This window comes from Ochotona princeps, chromosome 20 (assembly GCF_030435755.1).
Source record: "Ochotona princeps isolate mOchPri1 chromosome 20, mOchPri1.hap1, whole genome shotgun sequence".
NCBI classification, from domain to species: domain Eukaryota; kingdom Metazoa; phylum Chordata; class Mammalia; order Lagomorpha; family Ochotonidae; genus Ochotona; species Ochotona princeps.
Window position 1 is genome coordinate 25621126 of NC_080851.1, and position 24945 is coordinate 25646070.

The 24945-nt window shown below is 43.6% G+C and overlaps 1 protein-coding gene across 4 annotated transcripts in view; it reads left to right on the plus strand.

Annotated features, from left to right (window-relative positions):
• Window positions 1–24945, plus strand: part of CPVL (carboxypeptidase vitellogenic like) — a 126635-nt gene that overhangs the window by 7416 nt on the left and 94274 nt on the right. The window contains exons 1-4 of one of the 4 annotated variants that reach the window (XM_058678140.1): window positions 4113–4206; window positions 8339–8456; window positions 14330–14515; window positions 21419–21537. In XM_058678140.1, coding sequence (XP_058534123.1) covers window positions 8444–8456; window positions 14330–14515; window positions 21419–21537 — 318 coding nt within the window. In that variant the 5' untranslated portion in view covers window positions 4113–4206; window positions 8339–8443. Of the gene's footprint in view, window positions 1–4102; window positions 4207–8338; window positions 8457–13420; window positions 13607–14329; window positions 14516–21418; window positions 21538–24945 lie in introns of those variants that run through there. The other 3 variants (XM_058678141.1, XM_058678142.1, XM_012926139.2) reach the window with 3 other exon arrangements.

Here is a 24945-nt window from a genome sequence, read left to right on the forward strand (position 1 = left end):
ACATCTAGGAGATTCATTTGTTTATTGATGGGCTGTGGGAAGGCAACAGGAAGGAACTAGGTCTCAGGTTTCTAGTTTCAAGATTTCAGTGGATGGGAATATTTCCAACCAAGCAAGAAAATAGAGAAGTAAGGACAAATTTAGGGAAGAAGATAGTTAAGTTTAATCTTTGTGTTCTGGATAATTACTTTTGATTTTTGTCAATATAACACAAATAAGAGGATACTTAAAAATATGGAAAGTGGAATTGAAAGATAAATTTATTTTTACACATTTTTTTTTACTTCTTTGCAATTCACACGTGGCCCTGTCATAGTACTCATTGTCCAAGAACTTTTTTGAGGGTCCCTCACACAAAGTCATAAAGCTGTCATAAAAAGAATTTCTCAACTCCCGCCCCTCCCATCTTTCCCCGCTTTCTATGACTGGCTCCCATTCTTCCATTATTTTTATCTAGTATGTACTGGAAGTTTCTAAGTAAGATGCTTTATCTATTTATTGGTTTTACAGTTTTATGTTTGAAGTATTTCCTGTTAACTTCTTCAAGCTGAGAAATTTAATAGTCTGATCTATTTTATTTCCCAAATCTCCTACCTCTATTCTGTTTGAATGAATTACTTTATTGTTATTATTGATAAATCAGTATCTGATACTGACCTTCTAATTATATATTATTATATTCCTTATAGCTAAGTAAAATAATGCATTATAATTACAATTCAAAAGCCTTTGTTTTGTACAGTTTTATACACCTCAGTGAACTAGTTACTGCTTTTTTTAGAAATTATTATTTCATGTCACCTACCACCATTAAGGACTTCTGTCCACATTTGCTCACAGTATGGTAGTATCCTTACTGCCATGAGTGTTGGCTAAAAACCCTTGCAGTGATCTGTCTTCCTGCCCCAGTCATCACGGCTGACTGACTCTTTAGGCAAAGCTGTCATTCTGCAACTTCACTTCCCTTTCTCCTATGCTGATTCTTCTATTGCCAGAATTCCATGTCTTCCTCTTTCTTTGTTTACTTCCTTGTTTTGGTGGCACACATTTGTTTCAATCTTAATGAAAAAATGGTATATGAGAATCACATTTCTAAAATCGTTCATATCCCTGAATGTCTTTCATTTGTCCTCATACTGGAGTGATATTTTGAATACAAAATGCCACAGTGTCATTTTATCTCAGATTTCTAAAGGAATGTTTTCCAGTGTCTTGTAGCTGCTGGTACTCCTGTTGAAAATTCTGCTGCTATTTTGTTTCTTAAGTCTTGGCGTGCAACCTCTCTCTCTGTCTCTCTGGAAAGTTTACAGTGTCTATTTCTGGGATCTGTCTGTATATTTCATTTTTTTTTATTTTGATGATGTTAACATAGTTGATCAGGATGGGAAGGATCGAGGGTTAGTGGAAAGTGGGTAAGACCATTGTTTCCAAATTTTCTTTTTATTCTTCCTGGGAGAAATGGGGAGACAAGTGGAGAGGCTGCACCTAGCCTCCCAACCGCCTGAGAACCTGGGGTTGGGGAACGGCCACCCGAAATCATCCCCGGGTTCCTGATGTGGAGCATATTCCGAGGGTTCTGCTTAAGTGGAATTCTGAAATGCTGCTGATCTCACTGATCCAAGCAGGAGGAAATCCTTCCAAGAACCTTTGGCTGACATATTCCATCTTAGAGTGTCCATTCACCAAGATATTTGCTGCCATCAATTGACTGGGGTAGTTGTTCAATTTGTTCTGCCCTCCTTCCTCCGCTATGGTACCAGATGTCCTCTGCAGGCCCCAATGAACTGCCATATCCACCATGTGTATCTGGACATGCCATCCACCTTTCTGTGTATTTTCTTGGATGAACAAAATTTTATTTATTTATTTTATATTCCATGATACTGTTCTAAAGCTCTCTGGGATTTCCCTCCCCTTCTCCCCAAACTTCCCAACCCCACTAACTTCCCCCATGTTATTGCAAAGGTATAGTCCTTCACAATCAGTCATAAGTCCGTGATTCTGCTATTTAAGTGTATCCTGACATTGTAGGCATGGACATTGGCAAGAAGTCAATCTTGAATTTTTTTTTAATCCAGGAAACTTGTTTTTCTTTTCCTCAAACCTACTCTCCTGTTCAATTTCTCAATATTATTTTTCCTTTGGGTAATTTTTTTCTGCTAAATTCTGTCTGCCTTCTTTTTTTCAGAACTTGCATTAGTTAGATATTGGTCTTTCAGGACCAATCTTCTAATTCTCTCCTGCTTTCAGTTATTTGAAGTTCTTTTCTCATTCAGGTATATTTTCTGTGAGATATCCCTGCCTTTTAATCAGATTCTTAAGACATCAACTGTCATGTTTTTAAGCTGGTTTTTATTGATTCCTTTTGTTTTGTTCAGTTGCTTAGTGAATGCAGTGTCTTATCTTAGTGAGGATGTGTTTTAATTCCAGAGTTACTCTGCTCCATGCATCGCTGTTTCTCCTGGGGTCTTTTCACAATTTCTTCCAAGTTGGAAACTTTTCTCAAATATCTGATTGCTTCTTACCATTGGATCAAGCATGAGAAACAAAATTGTTGGTCAGCAGCTCATGGTTTAAGGGAATGCTCATCAATGCACCAGCTTCATGGAGCTGAATGGCAGAATCCAGGTGTTTGCCCGCAGGAACCCCACACGTGTGGGACTTCTAACAGAATTCATTTACTGTAGAGAGGAATCCTTCACCCTCCACAGAGGTCCTTGCTACTGTTCTTCTTAGTTCAAAGTGTGAACTTTTTCTTGGTTTATCTTTTTCTCAGCTTTCACTGTCTCTAGTTAAAATTTTTAAGGCATAAACTTTCTGTAGGGTAAGTCATCCCATTCCCTCCTCCATCCCATTTTGCTGTTGTAGACCTTCACTGATCTCTTAGTGTTGTCATCCCCAAGCCTCACCTTTGCCTTCTGTAGGGTTTTTGTAGTATCCCCACAACCTGAGTCCCCTTACCTGACAGGTGGTAAGTCAGTCACTGACACCAGGGTAAAGGGTCGCAAAGATTGAAATTGAGGTTGAGAGACAAGTGTTCAGCTCATTTTCAAGTCCATGGTTGATCTGCAGTGTGCCTGTGGGTCTCCTTTGTGTGTGTGTGTGTGTGTGTGTGTGTGTTTTAAGATATATTTATTTATAAGTTACAAAGAGAATTAGAGAGAGAGCGGGAGGGAGGGAGAGAGAGAGAGAGATCTCCCATCAGCTGGTTCACTCTCCAGATTGGCTGCAATGACCAGGCCATAACCAGGAGCCAGGAGCTCCTTCCATATATCCCTCATGGGTGCCAGGGTCCCAAACACTTGACCATCTTCAGCTATTTTTCCAGGCACATTAGTGGAAAGCTGAATCAGAAGTAGAGCAGCTAGGACTGGAACTGGTGCCCATATGGGATGCTGGCCAGTGTTATATTCCTTAAGGAATTTTGAGAAAGGCAAAGTGAGTTCAAGTCAGTAAGGTGATGGTTGCTTTTTGCTCAGGACTTGCCATTCCTGGAAAGATCCCTAAGACAAGATCAAACATCAAAATGTTATCTCTGGAGGAGGCAAATTGCTTTGTGAGTGTTATAATCAGGGACCCTGTGGGGCTGGCTGCACTACTTCAATTTGGTAGGTGAATTTTAGTAGGAGGTTGATTTGCATAGGCACATTAGGCTAATAGAGAGTGACTGGGAAACTGTGGGAGACTGGAGCCTGCCAATCTCTAGATTCTACAACAATGGGTGTTATATAGGAGCTGGGTTTCAGCATTATCATTATGATGTTTTGAGCCTCCTGTCCTTCTGTAATGTGAATGAGCCTGTTTCTTCTTGACATTTACCACCAGCAGCAACAGTTTGATCTGCAATGTCTTTATGTTCTTAATTCTGAAGATGTTTCATGAGAAAAGAGGAACACACCTGTGCAATTCTCCATGTTTTAACAGCAGAAGGAATAAGATTCCTTTGGCTTGCTGCATATGAAGTACCCATGGGGCATCGGTTGGGTGGGTGGACCTGAAACTTCGGAGAGGAGTTTTCCTTTTGAGTTGGTGCCAGCAGAAAGCGTGAGTTAAAGTAATCAGACGTCTAGGAGAACGTGTGTAGTGAGATAAGCAGCACACCAAGGACAGAATTCTGAGCAACCTAGTATTTAAGAGGAAGGTAGAGGAAGAAGAAAACATAAGGACAAAATTCTGAAAGACCCAGGAGAGCACGGATTACAGAAAGTAAGTCAATGACAGATTTACTAAAGGGGTGTGGTTGATGTGATGGAGAAGTCCAATGTGGTAAAACTGAAATTTTTCTTTTGAATCTGCCACTATAAAGATCATTGATGATTTTAGCAAATGGTATGGACACAAGTCAGTATGCTGCCAGTGAAAGAGTTGAAAGGAGTTTTGTTTTGTTTTGCTTCCAGAAACTGCAGAGAGTCACAACATGAGGTTGTCTCAGTGACTCAGGAACCAGAGGAACCAGTCTGGGGGCCTTCTTTCTTTTCTCTGCCTCAGTGCTCTCAACATTGGATTTGAGAATGCATGGCTGGTTGGCTGAGTAACTTTGTTGCTCTTTGGTCAGCCATGTGATCTATTTCTGTTGGTTGGATTTTCAAGGTCAATTCTCAGGTTCAACTTTCTTTCTAGTGTGGGACTTCCAATTTCTGAAAATGACGAATCATGCTCATCTTCAGTCATGTATGACTGAAATTCTGGCAGGATAACAATGGTAGAGGAGCGGAGTGGCTACACTTGGAAATGAAACCTACATTTAACTTTGTTGAGGGAGCCTAAGATGTGGCACCTCTGCTGAGTTCTGGAGATATCCAGAAAGACCAAAGAGCAAGGCAGGTAGATCTCAGAACTATTATTACTATCTCATTACTATTCCTGAGGTAGACAGCAGGAACTGAGCTTTTGTGTTTTAGCAGATACTTAGACCAATGCTTAGAGACTTGCCCAGCCTTTCACGGGCTCGCCAAGGGTGAAGAGAGAAAAGCAATGCTCCATGTGGGAAATGGGAGTGAGTGAGCCCCACATGGCTGGCTTACCAAAATTTACTTATCATCCCAGGCCCCCATGGAGTGAGGGAGAGGATGACAAAAGGCCAGGAGTGTTACACCATTGGATCTCTCTACATTGCGATGGATGTATGTGTGGAACTGGGAAGGAGCAACACGCCTAAGGCATATGTTGGCTTCTCCTTCCTCTGTATGGTCTGATGGGTACCAGGCCATCCATTGCACATGGACTCCAGCTTGGCTGGCTTCCATCCTCATCATCTACCATGACAGGGCCTTTGCAATCTCTGTCCTCATGCCTAGAACTCTGTCTTCCTAGACACTCGCATGGAACTCTCCTGTGTCCTTCGGCTCCACTCACTTCCCTCCTCCTGAAAGGCCTGTGCTGACCATCCTGACCACTCCTACCCTCATCACCCTCTTTCCTTTTAATTTTCATAGTGGTTTTTCATTATCCTCCTTCCTTCTCTCTGACCACTAAATGGTACATTTTCAAAAGGCAGACACTGTCTCTTGTTCCCTATGCCTAAATTGAAGGCTGATGCACAGGTGGGAACCTCACCTGCATTTGCTCATAGAAAGCATGGATGGTCCTTCTACTGACTGCAGTGTCACTACTTTGAAGGTTGCTCAAGGAGCTTCTACTGAAGAGTTGTACGAGTGGTGAGGATCAGAGGAGACAATATGGAGGAAAGAACTGAGAAAAGTAACAGAATAATGTGAAGGAACAGAGAAGGAATTACTACTATGACTAATAGCAGTTCTTTTAGAATCGGCGAGAAGTTTCTTGTTGCTCTTTGGTAAAATGTTCTTATTCATTGTACTCAATCTGACCATACCAGGTATCCTAATTTTGCATTTGAAAAATTTCATCATAGTAGGCAACAAAATGGAGGCTGATTCTAAAAACAACAGGGCTATATTCAGTTGAGCAAAACTAATAAAGAATTTCTGACTGAAAGTCACTGTGTTCGCTATGAGATTTTCAAGTCCTAAAGGATGGAGATTGATTGCCACTCCACACACACACAAAAATGTTTTTCAAAACTGAAGGATATACACTAGAAATGCATTTGCTGTAAATCAATTTTCACATCCATCCATACAAGGAGTTTTCTAAAAGTTTTTAGAAGATGTATACTACAAAGAAGCCATGCATGAATTTAATTTCTTCAGAACAAAATAAATTTATCTTATTCCATTTCTTCACGACCTTTTGGGAAGCACCGTGATACACTAGAAATCCATTATGAAGCAATTTCTGAGCCTTGTGAGTTTCAATTCTTTGCAGATAAATCTGTCTTTAAATCACATTCAATTTCAGTCATGATAAATCCTGCAAATGGTAAACCAAAACAATCTAGTGTATACGGAAAAAATCTGCTTCTGTCTGAAGTTGCTCTGAAGCCCGACTTTGTTATATCATCTGTATGGTGGAATAAAGAAAATATGTGGGCTTTCAAAGCATCCAGATCTGGCTTTATATTCAGCTATGCTTTGTGATGGACAAGGGGCATGAGAATATTGTTTAAACTAGGACTTAGACTGTGCATCTGGATGTATCTCATATAAAGGTTTGGCCTGAAGGTTGGAAGCATCATGGTCTAAGCAACATGTGTTGTCCATGCATAGAAGGCTCTGGATGATTAAAAAAAAAAAACATTTAATTTGATCTAAGATGGAATTGCTTTTTTTTTCACATAAAAATCCATTAATGTTTTGTGGAACTAATATTCTGTGAAGGACCCCATGGGAAATACTGGCTTATGACGGTGCTACATACACTTACGTAAAAAATAAGTGTAGCTTCCTTGTGTACTTCCTTCTTGGGCGCTCAACATTTTTGCTTAGATGCCTAACAGGCAGCTTTCAGAAGAATTCATCTTCTCTCTCTCTCTCTCTCTCTCTCTCTCTCTCTCTCTCTCTCTCTCTCTCTCTTTCTCTCTCTTTCCTTTTGAAATATTTATTCATTTTTATTGGAAGGTCAGATTCACAGAGAGAAGGGAACACAGAGGAAGAGCCTCCAGCCACTGGTTCACTCCCCAAATGGTTGCAACAGCCAGAACTGAGCCAATCTGAAGCCAGAAGCCAGGCACCTACTATAGGTCTCCCTTTCAGGTACAGGGTCCCAAGGCCCCAGGCCATCCTCCACTGCCCTATCAGGCAGGGGGCCAGATGGGAAGTGGAGCAACTGGGACAGCAACTGGCACTCATATAGGATCCCAGTGCATATAAGATGAGGACTTAGCTACTGAGCCATCATGCTTGGTCCTCAGTAGAACTCTTAAGAGAGTCGTGTACCTTCCCTGGCTCCTTCCCAACTCATTCCAGCATCTTTCCTACCTCCATCGATGGCTCCACTATCCATGTGTATGTTTCCTGGTTGGTCCGACTAAATACCATGATCTGGATGATTAAAAGAACAACAGTTTCTTGCCATACAGTTGTGGAGATGTATGTGCAGAACCAACACATCAGTAGGCTCATGCTGCTCTGAACAGGAGGGGAGAATCCTTCCTTGCCTCTTTCAGCTTTTAGAGTTTGCTCATCAATCCTGGGTATTGCTTCATGGGTCGATGCAGCATTCCAGTCACTACATCTGCTGTCATGTAGCCAGTCTCTGTGTATCATGAATTGACCTCCATTCAAAAAAAGACTTTTTTGTTTTTTTTAAAATTTGTATTACTTATTTGAAAGGCAGAAAGAGAGAGAGAGAGAGAGAGAGAGAGAGAGAGAAAACCTTCTATCCACTGATTCACTGCTTAGCTGCAATGGTGGGGTCTGGCCAGGATGACATCTAGAAGCAGGAACTCCATTGGGATCTCTCGTGTGGGTGGCAAGAGCCCAAGCACTTGGGCCATTTTTCTGCTGCTTTCCCACATGCATGAGCTGGCAACTGGCTGGAAAGTATAATAGCCAGACACACACTCTGATATGGGATGTGACAGGTGGCTGAATCCATTGTGCCATAATATACCCCCCATATTTTTTAAGTTTATTACTTATTTTCATTTCATTTAAGAGACAGAGTTTCTGTTTGCTGCCTGTAACAGCCAGTCTGAGCCAAGCCAAAGTCAGGAACCTGGACCCCAATGCAAGTCTCCCATGGGGATGGTAGAACCCCAAGCATTTGAGTCATTACCTGCTGCCTCCCAGAAAACATATTAGCAGGAAGTTGGAGCTGCAGCATGCTAGAATTCATTGTGACGTAGAATGCCCACCCCCATATTTATTTTTTAAATTTCATTTTTGCCTGAATTTTTGAAATTTCTCAGGTACATAGGGAAGCGTTTGTTATTTGGTAGCTGTTACTACTAATATTTTCATGATGTCTTGGATTTCAGGGAGAAGCTTTGTACTTCAAAACTGTTGGTAACTTTGGAACAAGTCTACCCTTTTACTTCCATCCTCCCAGCCCCATTCCTCACTCACATTTTCCTTCTGGTGGAATGAGATTTCAAGGTAATGCTCATTACCAGGGTATCAGATAATATTCTTTTCTCTTCTTCCTCTTTTTATTCTGTACCTGCCACATAACTCAGTCTGTCTTCCTTCTCTGTGAGCCCAAGGCTGTGGTGACAGAGATAGGGCTGCCTAATTCATTAGAGAGATGAGAGGCCGTTGTCTGATGCCAGGGAGGCAGCCTGCGCCAGGGAGATAGGTGTGTGAGTGTTCGTGCCACTGCAGCTAAAGGTCGCCCTTTACCCAGGGAGTCACACACCATGCCCTCTCTGGGAAAAAGAGTGCTTCAAAGATCTATTTTAAAATTAAAATGATTTCTTAAAGAAGATTGAATAGCAGATCCATCAAAATAAAAGTTTTCTTTCACTATTGGTTTACATGGAAATCTTTTTAGCAAAACAGCTTGGTTTGGGATTTTGATGGGTATTTAATTCAGGGTTGCACAATAGTGTTCTATTACAGAATTCAAAAGCATTGGAAATGCCTGAATAATAAATGTTTTAAATAGAACCACATTTTCAAACCTTTCTTGTATTATAGATTTGATAGAAGTGTCTGTTACTGGTTGGCTTGCGTGTGTTTAATGGAATAATCTTATCATGCCAGGAGCCAAAAGGCCAGTTAAATATGGCAGGGGAATCCAAATAAATATGTTAGCTTCAGCTAAAATGTTTATTACTGGAGAGATATTTATCCTTTGATCAGAATAATCTATAGCTCAAGTTAAGGATGTGTAAAGGAAAAAAGCAAGAAATAGACGAGGGATATTAAAAAAGTTCATGAGAAATATGGATAGTAAAAAAAATATTCATAATGAAGAAAATATATTGATTTGAAAATATGTTTGAAGCAAAATATGCTTATCTGTTAGTTTCATTTTTCCATGGACCTTCCGCCTTGCCCTTTCAAGGAGGCAAAAACCTTTTTCTTGGTTTCTCTGTCCTCCTTGTAGAGTTTCTGTTTTAGAGTCATCTCCCAGTGGTGGAACACATACCTTCCAGTGGCTCTCAGCTGTCTTGTCGTAGGGCCTCGTGAGTCGGGGTATGCTACTGGTTGCTTGTACAGCATATAATTAGAATTTTTCCTGTTTGATCTTCTACTGGTCATTTCACTTACTTACCTCATTTTACAAATAATTAGAGGGAGTCCAATATATTCAGAGTAAATATTTAACTTACTTTCTGGGGGGAAAATCCAGGATCTATGGAGCTGATTTCTGTGGTAGAAATATCCCTATCACTGCTCATTTTAAGCCACTAATAAGAAGCTTGAACTTGGAGGTAGAAAAAGATACATGGATGAAAACAGTTATATAATCTGCCCATCAGACATACAAAAACCCTAACTCTAGACTATAGAAAATAGTAAAATACGGTAATACCTAGGAAATGAACAGATTTCAGTACTTTTACATAAGTTTGATTTCAAAATATAACTTCTTCAGTGTTAACGTTCTGTAGTTTACCTTTTAACAGTGGCTACTGAACAACGGGTGCTCACAAGGTGTGGAAATTTAACCAGTGGCTCTCAGGGCTGGGTCCGGCATAGTAAGTGGGACTCTGGAATTACTGCCTTGTTCAGGGCCCACTGATGAGTTGTGGTAGAACCTAGGTCACTAAGAGGGTTTTATTACAAATCAAACTTCTCCGGAGACATTTATTTATCAATGTTTCTGTTTATACATTTTCTTGTTTACCACATCCTCTGATATTCTAACTGCTACAAGCTGTTAATGGCTATTGAGATGATAAAGAGTCAGAATATTTGATTATAATTGCAGCCAAAGAAGAGAATATGGAAAGCAGATTAGATTTAGTGCATAAAGGAATCCTGGCTTTCGGTCTTGGTTCTCTGGCTCACTAATCTTCATCAAGTAAGTTACTTCTGAGATTTCTGTTCCATCACAGGGAGGAATTGGATCACACAAACATTTAATACCTTGATTTAGTCTAATTATTTAGATCTAACAAATTAGCAAATATTTGCCTAGTACTAAATTGGTGTGCACTTCTTAGGGACTTGACTCCAAGCATAATGAACTACAAATCTAGAAATAATCATTGTCACCACAGCATCTCACATGTATGCAGAGAATTTTCATTTGCCAAAGCAAAAATTTAAGTCCGCAAGATTCTATGGTGTCAGAAGATCAGGACATGACCTAATAGAATGAGAGACTGAAAAATCAAAATTCTAGAAGAGCAATAGAACCTTATCCTAGGAAACGCAAGAGGTCATAACCAGGTAGTAACAAGAAATAAGAAGCAAGCATTTTCTTGGTTCACCATACCTTGGTTCATTTCTCTACAAGTTGCTTCATTTTGTTTTAAGAAAACGAAAACCTAAGCTATTTTTTCTGATTATAAGATTGTTACTGAAAACTTAAAAATCCTTAAGGAGCATTAAATAAGGAGAAAATATCAAATAATTAACCTAGTATCTGGCTTTTCTTTACTTCTAATGCTTAATATTTTCTGGACCATTCTTTGTGGAGTCATGTTAATTTCTGTGTATAATTCCATCTTTTTGATGTACAGTAACTTAATTGCCTGATATCTTATTGTAGAAAGTTTAAATTGTTGAACAGTTTTCATTATTCTAAAGAACACTGTGATATTAGCTTTAGTATAAAAAGTTGTGTGTTGGACATTTGGTTTCTAACTGTAATATTTAAGGTTTACTAAGACAATTTTAGCAAATCTTGTACATATGAGTTTAGTTTATTTGATTCTTCCAATGTTGTTGTGTATTCACTTAGATTTTCTGTGTTTGTAAACATTTATTAAGAAGAACATTTTGCCTGAACCCTTAAATCTGGTATAAATTAGCACCAATGTCTTCATATTATTTCAAGTAGATATGGTAACGTCTAAGGTTTTTTCACCCATTTGGGAGAGACAGCTTTTTCTAGTCCAGCACTTGTAGAAATGTGCTCAATAAATGCTTAGTAAGTAGGAAGATTTAGACTAATTTAAGATAAGCAAAAACATTTAAGGAAGGTGTTAAAGAAGGGAAAAAGAGAAAAGCCCACGTCTCCATTCCTGATAATAGCTTTCATTTTAATTAGGAGAGGTGACAGCTAGGAGGAGCGGGGGCATTCTGGCTGCTGGGTGAGACTGCAAGGAGTGGGAACCATGTCTGGAAGACTTATTTGATTAAATGTTAATGAGATCCACTCAACTAACCTAACTCTTAACGTATTAGATTTATATGTCAATTAAGACAGGGCCACTTTTGCCTATTTCTGTACCATCTTTGACTTAACATTTGCTTACCTGAAAAGTGCTGTAACAATCTTGGTTATTTTATTAACAGCTTCCATGTGGGTGAGGAGGTTAGGGACTTGCAGCAGGAAGACAAATGATGAATTAGCATGGCTTGGCTCCGTTCTTGTTTGCCCCTAGGTAAAAAGAAAAATCTCTTACAAGAAGAGTTTCTCCTATTATTTATTTTTAATATCACATTTTCATCTCCTTTACCAGCTAGGGAGTAGCATTGTTGATTTCAGGCATTTCTTTTTTTTGAAAGTAGCTATGCTGTTAAAACACTAGTGTAACAATGTCATATAATTTTAAAATAAAAAAACTGCCTTAACAGTGCTTTGGTGGCCATTACCCTTAAGCTTTGAGGGAACCTAATTTTAGTCTCTAAATTCATTTAATCCTTGTTATACTCAATAACAGGCAAGAACATTTCTGGCTCCATATTTATTTGGTTGTGTTTATTTACATTAAGTGTGGGGAATTCTATTACATTAACTCTGAGAGGCATAACAAGGCTTACATACTCAATCAAATTATAATTATTAACTCCTATTTTATTGGAGAAATGTGGCTGAAAAGCGTTTTAAATCTGTTACAACCAATATTTTCATGCTGCGCCAAATTGGATTGTGATAAGCATATGGTTAGCAGACTATTATACATTTTTAAAAGATGTTCTAATGGCTTGGCATTGAAAGCACAGAATAGTCGAAAGCAAGCGTTAATATTTGCATAATTGTACTTCTTTGCATTCATAAATCTGAGTGGGAGACTTTTTCAATTCATAAGTATACATAATTTTTTAAATGCAAGAAGTAAGGAGAGGGGGCGCTCCATACCTTGGTTCACTTCTTAAATGTCCACAGTGGCTGGGCTAGGCTAGGGCTGGAGAAGCATGCAATTGAGTTCATTCACTGTGGTGGCAGGAACTCAAATTACTTGGGCCATGGCCTCTGACTCCCTCGGTCTTCACTGGCAGGGTGCTGGGGGGCAGGGAGCCGAGCTGGGACTGCATCCCACACACTGTGACGGCAGGGACAGGGCTATTCGTCACCAGGCTGCTCACCCACTCATCACGTATTTTGTTGAGAACTTCACAGTAGTAGGTCAGAATAGTGTCACAGCCATAACAGTTACCACAATTCTTAGGTATTGGGATTAAGGTGAGGAGAGATGTACCTGGCCCAGGTATGAAGATTAAGGGTGCCAAAAGTCTCACTTACCAAAAGGAGTCACATTGTAATGTGAAATTTGAAGTGAAACTCTCGATAATGAAAAAAAAAATTCCACGATATGAAAAAAAGTCCAAATTTTAGATTAAAAGAAGATCTGGTCTTGTCCTTTCGTTAGAAGACAGGACCCTGCCTGTGGATCCCAGCCACACTTGGGAGAAAGGGTTTTTGTTACTATCACTTGCAGAAGTAATGTTTCAGATCGGCCTCGCGTTTAGCGGCGTGGGAAGCTATACGGAAAAGTCAGGAGAAAGCGGCGAGGGAAACACTTAGCAAGGCAAACCTTGTCTTGGACCCGGACTTCCGTGTCTGACGGCCCTGCGCTTTGGAAAGGGTCCGGTGTTGCCGAGTTCCGGTGTGGCGGTAGAGTCTTGGGTTCCGCATCAGGTTTCCTGGGGTGCCTGAAGCGTGGTTGTCTGCGTTCCCTTGGGGTCGGTGTCTGCGACTGAAAAAATAGACTCAGACGTCTGGTTACGGCATAAAATGGAGACACACACAAAAAAATGGACACACTTCCAGACAAAAAATGGAGGCGTCTCACAAGAGGATGTTGTTTGGGGAGGCAATAAGAAACCGGTAAAATGGCAGTACTCCTGTGGGTCGTTTTCCTCATGGAGTAATCCTTGCTTGAGATTCTAGTCAGCTTCAAGTCCAGGTGAGAGCCCACGGTGGGTGCAAGACTCGTGTTTACACGATTTATAGGCGCGGTGGTGCCCAGTTGTAACTTGCCGTGACTCAGCCCAGATGAAGGTCCCTGAAAGGCTGTGCGCGCTGAGCTTTCCTGTCAGCTAGCAAGATGGGGGAACCCTAAAAGGAGCTGTGGGACCTTCCCTTGCTTCCATCCTTCTTGGATTTTCTTGCAGAGCAAAATAATGTGGTCCAAGAAGAGTTATACCCAGGTGTTCATTGCCTGCTTTCCATTGTCCCTGAAAGCTCACCGTGGCTCAAGCTGCCTGGCCGGTCTCCCATGCCTTCCCTCCAACTCCTTCCTGTGAGTCCCGTGTATCTTCTGTTTATGTCAGACCCCGTCTGGGCTTTCCATGTGCTCTTAGACCTTCACTGACCTTCTATAATGACAAAGAGAATGGGCAACACTCCTCATGTGGTGGTTGGTTACCTCGTTGGTGTTGCCTTGCGGTTTCGTCTAATTCTCCATGGAGTGTACATTCCAGACCCCATCTTAAAAATCTCAAAGAACCCCATACTAGACCAGGAACTTCATGTGAGCGGGGATTGGGGGTCTCTGTTCCTCATGAAAGTATCCCATCTGCTTAGCCAAGAGCCCTAGTACACAATTTTAAAAAAAAAAAGGGAAGGATGAAAAAATGTATTTCTTGCATTGTGACTCATTTATGGAATATTATTGTTTTCCTCCTAGGTCTGGAGGGGCTGGTTGGTGCCATGTGGAAGGTGGTTGTGTTGCTGGTCCTGCTGATGTTCAGCCCTGGGCAGGGGCTGTTCCGCTCCATGTTCAAAAAAGCCCATGTCACTAAGCAGCCTGAGGGAAATGTGGGGCGGCCGCTGTTTCTGACCCCTCTCATTGAAGCTGGGAACATCAGGAAAGGTGAGTTTAAAACAGAAAACTACTGGTGTGCTTTCAGCAAGCTTTTTAAAAACAATTGTTCCTTGCAAGAGTCTTTTCAATAGTTTGATTCAATTGTTTCTTTTGAACTGATAATTATTTTGGTGTGTTATCTGAGTTTTGAGATAAAGTGACAATTTGATAGGGCTGGATAGTCTTCCTTATCGATGAGTTGAAGCATTTCTGTTCAAATACGTGACTGACTGCCTATCCCTTAGCAGGCGCTTAGGAGTTAATGTCAAAGCTTACTCCACACTGACCAATGCTTCCAAACACTTTGCTTGATCTCACTTAAACACCTTGGCAGCTCAGAGGGTATGCTCCTGTCCCACACATGCAAGCTAAAGCAGAAGGGATGGAGGACTTGCCAGAGTCACCCCACTCTCAGTTGGCAGGTGCATCCTCCTCCCTCCAGTGGCCTTAGCACATCCCGCTCCTCGGCATCCCAGGCATCCTAGCCTTAATTCCTTCATTAAGAAGATAGGTATCAACATACCCAACCTGTGGGAATATTAGGAAAAAAAAATAGATATGAAACCTCTGTAGCCTGTGAAATGTTTGTTCAATAGGACTGAAAATGGCTTTATTTAGAGTGAATTTTCCTTCTTTTTTTTTTTTTTTGGTAAGAAAAATATGTTTTCAAGAGCTTCAACTTATAACCTGCACTTGCTCTTACTGTTTCTTTGTGCTTGGGTAAATCCTTGTGTAAATGAAATATTTTTTTCTTCTTGCTGCACCCCAACAGTTCGATTCCCGAAGAGTAACCTGGAGGAAAGATGGCTATTCTGAGAACTGTTTGTGGGGTGAAGCAGAGGATTGGGGTAGTGGTGAGAGCAGAGGGCCAAGGCAATAGGGCCAAGGCAGGGTTTTTTAAGATGTTAGGAGAGAATATTAGCTGAGGGAAATGGTGGGAGTAGGAGGGAGGAGCATTGCTGGGGACTGTGTTTAAGCAGGTAAGATCTACGGAAGTGTTGACATTGGCTCAGGAGCCTGACATTTCTCAGCAGTGCAGTAGCTAAGGCAGAGTTTGTTCTAGTGAGGCTGGAAAGTAAAAAGATGTGGAGGGCAGATGGTAGTGATACTGGAAATTTTAGGGTCATGATCATTTTCAAGATCAGAATGAACCACAGTGCTCTCTATGGATGTTTAAAATAAAGCTGGTTTTCTCCACTTGAAGTGTTCTCACAGCCAATAGGATGTTAGCATTTGGGGTTTTGTTTTAAACCGAGACGCTCTCGTTTTTAACGGTATGCTTAAATCCTGTTCATTTGTCTTGAAATACACCTGGGCTCCAAGTTTCAGCATTTCTTTTCCAAGCAAAGGTGGAAAATCGTACAATGTATTTGGTGTAGTTTAAAAATGATTGATTTTTACTGAAGGTAGAGAAGCCATGGAAGGATGATTGCCCAGTAGAGTAGTTATCATTAAGACACATGTGAAGAGGCAAAATGTCATTAACTGAAGCTCACCAAACTCACTTGTATGCACTCATTTCAGCTTCCTTAGTAAGTGGTTACCAGTGACTTAGATGACCTCTATTAACAATAAACCAAAAGCAAACGATTTCATTTAGACCTGAAAATTAAATAATCTTTGCAGCTTGTGAAATTCATATTTCCTGTAACCTGAAATATATAGACTGAAGATAATTTTACATGACATACCTAGTTTAAAAGATTTTTTTCATTCTAATTGAAGGAGAAAGAGGGAAAGACAGAGAGATCTTCCATTTACCGGTTTACTCCCCAGATGGCCGTAATGGCCAGAGCTGAGGTTATCTGAAGCCGGAAGCTTCCTCTGGGTCTCCAGTGTGAGTTCAGTGGTCCAAGGACTTGAGCCATCCTCTGCTGCTTTCCCAGGCCATTACCAGGGAGCTAGATGATAAGTGGAGCAGCCGGGATATGAACTGGTGCCTGCATGGGATCCCAGGGCCAGAGGAAAAGATTAATCTGCTGCCGCAAGCTAGCCCCTGCATGCTAGTTTTTCTTTTTTAAGACTTATTTATTTATTTTTGTTGTAAAGACAGATATGCAGAGAGAGGAGAGACAGAGAGGAAGATCTTCCATCCATTGATTCACTCCCCAAGCGGCCACAACGGCTGGAGCTGAGCCAGTCTGAAGCCAGTAGCCAAGGGCTTCTTCCAGGTCTCCCACGCGGGTTCAGGGTCCCAAAGCTTTGGGCCATCCTCAACTGCTTCCCCAGACCACAAGCAGAGAGCTGGATGGGAAGCAGGGCTGCCAGGCCACGAACTGGCGGCCATATGGGATCCTGGCCTGTGCAAAGCAAGGACCCTAGCTTCTAGGCCACCGTGCCGAACCCTACATGGTGGTTTTAATGGGCCTGCATTTTGACTTGCAATCTGTCACAGGAGTTCAGTTGTGGAATTTTCCACTTGCAGCATCATGTTGACTTTTGGATTTGCTCAACTTGAATAACCAGATCCTACCAGCCTACAAGTAAGAATGCAACTTTTTTTCAAGGAGTGCATGTAATAGAGATGGCGAGGGTGCCATCTTCTGTCTTCTGCTTTGTGGTTTGTCTCTTGTGTCTTATCTCCTTTGTTTATGAACCTGGTGTTTTTCTGAAGTAACCAGATCTGCACATACTAAACAATGAACGAATAAGGCAGTGCATACTGAAGTCCTAAAGTCTTACAGTTGAAGTGCCTGCAAAGGGAGATATTACATAAGTTGACAAACGCAGGAAGAACATATCAATAGTAGCAATAAAATATTTAGTAGCCAACATTTAATAATTATAATCCTATGTCTAGCACAGCACCTGTAACAGGCACTTGTAAGCATTTGTGAAATTTGAATTTGAGTCTTAATCTTGGAAGCATCATGCTTTGCATCTACTGGTTTGTTTAATCCTCACAAGGAAGGCATAATTATTGTTCCCACTGTAGAGATGAAGAAACTGAAGCCCAGTGAAATGGAACATTTGGGGCCTGAAAACTAGAGAGTGATGAGATTGAAATTGAAACATGCACATCTGCCAGTCCCAGAGCCTGCAGCAGAGACCCCATTGCTGTGTGAAGTAGCTGCAGACTGAGGGAAGTGGCTCACCCAAAGGCATTAAGCGAGAGTGACCCAGGTGTGTTTGTTAGAGAGAAATGCCTCTGAGAGGGGTTCCCTTCCACCCTGTTGCTGTGTTTTCTAGTCTAAGAGCATTCCAGAGCCGTGGGCAGCAGCAGCGGCAGGCAACTCAGAAAGATTCTGAGGGAGGTAGATTTCCATCCTACCCTGCTGTGCCAAGCCAGATGGATCTTCACCCAGCAAGTGCTATGTGTAAAATATTAAATCTACTTAATGACATCACTGAAAGTTAAGTTACACATTCAGAATCTTTGAGCTGAATTTTAAGTGGCTGATCCAAGCACTGGTACATCTGGATATTCAAATGCAACCCTGACAGCATAATTAGGGATAATTTTATTCATCTGCTTTATGGAAAGTTCAGGAAGCTCTGGACAGATGGTCAACTGGCTTCCCCCAGTCCGCTTTGTTTATCGAGCCTGTCAGAGCTTCGGAACGTGCTGCTTCATATTGTGGTGGAACATTTTCGAGAAAAACAGTGGTTCACAAGAAGACATGGGAAATTTTTATTTTTTTAGTCTCCAATTAGCTGGTTTAGTTTGATGTAATTGTAATTGCATGTTTACTTTCTGTGCAACTAGAATAGATCGTGATTCTCTCAGACAGAATGAGCACAGGAGGAGAATTTTCAACGTGTTTGCAAACACTACTTGTTCACACACTGTAAAGACGATTTGGTTGTGAGGTCCTAATTCATTATTACATTTGATCTGTCAGTGTCTGGTCCACACTGGCAATAATTCGAGTCTTCAGGAACGGGACATGCCCCCTGCTTAGCAGGTTCAATCCTTTTATCCTTTTTGATGGCTAGCAGTCCTTTGGAAAGGGCTCAGGTCTGTAACACTGGTAACAGTGGAAGCAGAATCACCCCCAAGAAGACTGTTTCCTTTGTGAGACTGTTTGAAAGTTTTGAAAGATCTGTGTGGTGAGTCACAGAGCCAGGAGAATACAAACTGCTACGTGTTGAGAGGTTTTTTTTTGTTTTTTCGCAATTCCGTTAATAGACTCTGGCTGGGTGAACAGGACATTGAAAAAATAATGTAATTTTTGTGGAAAGAACTTTTCCTTTCACTGTGATTTTTTTGGGAAGAAATGAGGTGATGCCATTTTTATGGGCCCGAGAAAATGTCTCAGTAAGATTTCAACGAGAGCACCCTGCCTTCAGAGGTTTTTGTAGAAGTCAGCTAATCCTAGTTTGTCAGAGTGACTGGTTTTACTTCATTCATTCTGCTCTTCCACATACTCAGGAGAAAGGTTTTCTTGAATGCCGTAAGTGTGGCACTCGGTGTGCCAAGTCCCACAGGGTGCAAAGAGAAATAGGCAGATTCCCCGTTTTCCTTCCGCTCCTGACTGAGGCAGGAGGGAATGACACGAACCTGAGATGAAGGCAGCTTAGGGGAGGCGTTGCATCCCTCCAGAGGGAGGGCCAGGGCACTTGGGGAGCTCTGGGCTCTGCTGGCCCCGGGGAGGCCCGGGAATCCAGTCAGGCTCTCCTTCATCCCGTTCCCTCCGGCCCCTCTCTATGAGCCATGTTCTCTTTTTCTCATCATCCTTTGACCTACCTCATTTTTCTCTGTCATCTTTCATGAACCCTCCTACCCGGATCCATCTCTGCCACCCTCTTCTCCAGCCCAGCTCTCACTTCTGTCCCCTCCTGATGTTGAGGTGTTTTTGTTTGATTTTGAGAAGCTTACTAGTTCTGCTAAAAAAAAAATACTTCCAAAGTGATTGGAGGGTTTCTTGCCCTGGAGGGCTCACTGAGGATTGAAGGGTAGCAGAGGGGAGGAAGAACTGGGGGTCAGGCCGAGCTCTGCACTCCCCCAACCTCCCACTGTTCTTTCTCCCCAAGTCCTTCTGGCAGTCTCTTCTGTTTTTGTGTCATGGTGAGGGATGGGTCTTGCTGCAGAGAGAGGAAAGAGCTACAGAGGTTGTTGGGTCAGCAACCTTCCCTGGGAGAAAACTGAGCTAACCCAGACCAGACCCCCCCCCAACCCCAGGACCAATGTTAACTCCCTTCCCTGCTCTAAGTCCTGCTCTGGGCACATTCAGAAACACTTTGTCATTTGGCCCCTACCCAGTGCCTGTGGTAGGTGAGTCAGCATCCACATTTTGCACAGAATGAAGAGGGTTGGAAATGAGGGACTTGCTGGGAAACCTGGCTAGGATTTCAGGTCTGGGCTGGGCCCCTCCTTGCCAGCCTGGCAGGACCCTCTGGAGCACCTGTCAACACCTTAGCTTTGCCCGCCCCAGCCGCCATGTGTGCCCTGACACTCATCAGCAGGTGCCATTTCCCAGAGAATGCTAGTCTCTCTGAGCTCTCACCTGCAGGGACCCTGGGAGTCGTGCAGACATGGCAGGCAGCGCGCCTTCCGCCACTGAGAATGGAGAGCCTGCCCACAGGGGCCCATGCTGTTGGCAGCAGCGCCCCGAGGGGTCAGGCCTCAGGGAGAGGTCTAGGTGTAAGTGGCCCCTTGATGTAGGCATGGCCGTTTTAGAAGAGGGACTTGCAGCCTTGAGGCAGCACCCTGCTGGTGCCTGTGGAGCAGCCAGGTGCGGGGACCTTGCTGACCTCATCCCCTCACTGGTGTCAATAAGAACCACTCACTGCCATCATCCTGGCGATTCCTCAGCTGCCAGCCAGTCTCCGGCTTCTGTCTCAGGCCACAGAACCCCACATGGGGTGTTGGTTCTTCACTGGACACGCAGACCTTATCTGCATTCAAGGATTCTTCACCCAGACTTCCTCTTCCATTTCCCCTCCATACTCTGCTACCTCTTTTCTGTTCCTTCTCTAAGCTCAGCCCGATCACTGCCCCTCACCCTCCCAGATGAACTCTAGTTGAGAAACCTGCAGCAGGACAGGGAAAGAAGCAAACTCTGCAGTCTAGCACTAAGTTTAAATTCTGTCTCTCCTGCACTGGCTGTGTGACCTTGGACAAGTTACTTAACCTCTCTGTGCTTTAGTTTTCTCATCTGTAAAATAAGGAGAAGAGATATACTTCCCATGTAATATGAAACCTTCCTGCTACTGTTTTGTTCAGCTGACTGAACATTTCCTCTTGATCATGCCTGTGTCTGCTCCTTGTCTGCCATAAGCAAGCCAGTGCCCCTACCCTGTACAGTGGCCCTGTCAGCCTATTGAACTGCTGCTGAGTAGCCATGGGGTCAGCTCCAGTCTCGCTTCTTGCCTTTCCCCAGCAGGAACTCGGTCTGGGGTCTCCTGCGTGGATGGTAAGAGCTCAGAACATGAGCCATCACCTGCTACTTCTCAGGCACGTTGATGGGTGGTGGGGGTGGGGCAGCTGGGATGCACACCCACTCTCTGACATGGGATGTAGGTATCCCAAGGGGTGGCTCCATCTGCAGCCCCCGAGGCCCACCCTTTGACCTTCTTGGAAACCTCTGGGTGAGCACGTGGGCCTCCCTCCTGGTGACAGCTGCTTGGCCATGCCCCTTCCCTGGCAGTCACACCCCTGGGCTCCCTCATACCCTGTGTTCCGGTGTGAACACCTTGGGTTATGTGTCAGCTGGTGACAGGTGGATTTCTTTTCTTCCTTTTACTAAATGCCTACCACAATGTAAGATATACATCTGGGGATCCCATGCCCAGAAAGACTCCAGCATCTCCCTGGTCTTTGGCTGAATTATGTGGTACGTGTGGGACTGGCCAAGGCCCCCTGGGGTTTGTTGCCAGTTCCATGGTGGCCTCCTGGATCTCCCGGAGACCAGTCTCACAGATGGCTCATATGGTATTTTCCTCTAATCCTTGGGTATATTTTTCTCCTAGCGAAAGAGTTGAGCTTGGTCAGTCCTTTCTCAGTGGCGAACGTGAAGAGTTATGCTGGCTACATCACTTTGAATAAGACCTACAACAGCAACCTCTTTTTCTGGTTCTTCCCAGCTCAGGTAAGCCCAAGCAGACCACCTACCAGAATACTACCAGGTGCTCCCCAGCTGCAGGGGGCGTGGAGGGTAGGACTGTCAAGCATTTAAAAGTTAGTAACTAACCCAGAGTGTGTGTCCCTATGGACAAGTACCGGCTGGCATTTCAGCCCTTGTATACAGTGTGTGACAATCCCACCAGGGAAGCTGGCCTATCCACCTCTGTAGACATTTGTCATTTCTTTGCCTTAGGGATATTTAAATTCCTCTCTTCTGACTGCTCTGGGATACTCAGTTCTGTCAACCTCAGTTACCGTGTTCCGCCACTGCATGTTAGAAGTTGTTTCGCCTATCAAAGTGTATCCTAGGAGGCTCTAAAAGAATCTTCCGGATTCTTTTTTTTTTTTTTCTAAAAATAAATGCTAGCAACACGGTGAGGTGTTCCTGTTTATGGACAGGAAACAAATGTTCGTAGGGTAAGGGGAAGTCCAGCTTTTATAGTCTTTGTGGCCGTAGGAGGAAGACGAATACTGCCACCTTCTTCCTGCCACTGTCTTCTTCCTATCTTGTTGTTTCCTGCTAAAAATATGTGGACCTGGGGTTGCTGATGGAGGCTCGCAGTGGGGAGAAGGAGAGAGTGAATCCTGCAGTTAACAGATAACACATGTCCGAGGACGTCGCGCCTGGCGGCCCTGTTGGTGGGCTCCTTCATGTAGTCACTATCCACTCATGGAGTCCATTCTGAGTTGAGAACTGAACTCTGCCTCTGTGGACCTTGGGAGGAGGGAGTGGCAGCAGGGTTGATCTAGGGTGGCTTCCTGGAAGAAGGGTCACTCACGTTTGGTCCTAATAGACACATGTGGGTATTTCTTTGTCTTTTTCTGCATAAGACAGACTTTTGTTGCTACTCCAGCATAGCCGAGACAAGCTACTTGGGAAAGACAGGTGTGTTTTGGTTCATGATTTGGGATTAGGCAGCCCCATTATTGGAGCACCTGGTGAGGATGGCAGATGGCAAAGGTGGAACATGCTGGGGGGGAGGACTGCATGGCAGGCAGACGGCAAGGAACATGCTTAGTCCTGAGGCAGGCTCTTCTAACCAACCCCCTCGCAGGAACTGTCTTCCAGAGCACACCCCGGGGTCCCAAGGACCTTCCCTTGGGCACACCTCCTCACACACTGTAATTGGGTTGTTTCCACTTTCTCAGAACCCTTAGCTTATGACTTTGAAAGTTTCAAGTCCTGTATGAGCTTGGGCACTATATCATATTTAAGTCATGGTGTTTATAAATTCTGTTTAGCCAGCCTTCATCCTGGCCACACATTTCTTAATAAATGAGACACCTTAAGCTTAGGGATGCAGTTCAGGATACTGGTAGAGGTGCCGAGATGCGTGAGCAGATTTCATTCTACCACAGCATGATTTTCTGTTTTCATTCTCCAAATTGGATTTACTTAAGAAGCTAGAGAAAGCGGAGAATGAGCTAGCTATTCCTGTGGAGGGTGGTATTTTTATTTGCATGTCATTTGCATCTAGCAGGGCTGCATAAATAATAACTGGATAAACTGCTTAATCCTAGGCAATTTTCACATTGAATTGTTTCTGTTGTTACAGTTGATTCTTTTTTATACTTTCTCATTTCTGTTTACCCAGGCAGCATGGGGCCTGGCATGATTCACCCCAAAGTTGTCTGTTGTGGGGTGGGGTGAGGATGAGGTGTGGGAGACATGGTGGAGGGCTGCGGGTGTTTTGTGGGTTTGCTCATAGTGCTGTTCAGATGGACTCCCTCTCTGAAGGCTCTCCTGGTCCATGGTTACTATGGCATGGGATGCCTGGAACGCAGCATGCAAGGAGCTGTGCACCTTCAGGTCTGGACAGGTACAAGGTCAGCCCCTAAGTGTGAGTGCCCTCCAGTCTCCTGCAGGTGCTTCCCATGGGTGGAAAGTAAAGGGTGAGGGAACAAGATGCCGTGCTGCCTTCCAGGGAACGGGGCTGGGGTCAGAGGGTGAGCCATGGACCTCTGGAAACAAATGGGAAGCTATTCAGTAAAACTGTATAACTATATACATCCAGTGTGGGAAATAAGACCTCATTCCAACAGGCAGAAATTTGTCTTGTATTCTTCAGAAGTGTCTTAGACTAAATGCCTTTCAGAAATCTCTGCATGTGGCCTTTTTAAAAATACATCTTTCAGTGTCACTGGATATGGTCATTGATCCCTGGGCTCCCTATTCGTTCTGTATTCCTGCCATAACAAATGACCACAAACTTCATGCATGGCAGCACACGGACTTTGTTGTTTCACAGCTCTGTGGATCAAAGTCCCTGCACGAGTCTCTCTCAGAGAAAATGAAGAGGTCGGCAGGGCAGAGTCCTTCTGAAGGCACTCGGTGAGAACCCACTTCCTGCCTCTTCCCAGAGGCTGCCCGCAGGCTTTGGCTCCTAACTGCCACCTCCGTCTTCAGAGCCTGTACCTGCTCCTGCCAGGTGAATCTTTGCCACACAGTGTTGCTCTGGGGCTGCCAGTGACCTCTCTCTGCCTTCTCTATCCCTCGTCTGCCACCTCCATCTCCACTCTGAAGGAGCTAGTGAGTTCCCCGGACCTGCCCAAGCAGTCCAGGGCAGCCTCCCTTCCTTCTGCGGAGGCCAGCTGATTGGCAGCGTTCATTACCCTTTGCACTATAGCCTAACAGATTTGCAGGCTCTGCAGGTGGATTCCTTGCAGGACTTGAGAAACTGGCCTGTGGGAGTGACTCTCCACATGTTCTCACGCAATTGTCTCATGGGGAAGAATGAGCTCTGCCTTCCCCCAGGGATTCTGAAGGCTTGTGCAATAGGAGAAACCAGCAAGTTGCAGAATTGCCAGGTGGATCATGAGCTGGGAAGCCAGCCCTCCAGCCTGCAGGCCACTGTGCTGTGCCCACAGCTCCTGGCCGCTAGGGCAGGCAAAGCAGCTGGAGGTGGATTGTGGTCCTGGGCAAGCCCCTGGGATGAGGACTAGCAAAGGGGCTGGAGAAGCTGTTGCAGTCAGCACAATGGGTGTCAGTTTTCCCAGTCCTGCCCCATGTTTCCCTGTTACCGAATGTGGCTCAGCCCCTTCTTCCCTGGCCCCTATTGCATGCCCAGTTCTACCTTAGTCAGAGAAACATATTCCCCCACCCCCTTTTTAAATACTGTTCTGCTGTGTTCCCTGTTTATGATCTGGTGAGTTCCTCATGGACATCTGAAATTTGTTTGATGAGGGAAGTGATCAGAAAGAAACAAAACCCCAAAACTCACATTTTTTTCTCTTTTTAGTTGCTTTTCTGGAACACAGCTGATGCCCTGGGGCTATATGGCTATTGGGTGGGGGGCGGGAAGGGTGCAAGTATCCCTCCTGTGTTCTTGATTGCCAGCCTGAATGAAGCATTGGCGCAGCTGTTGTTGGGCGT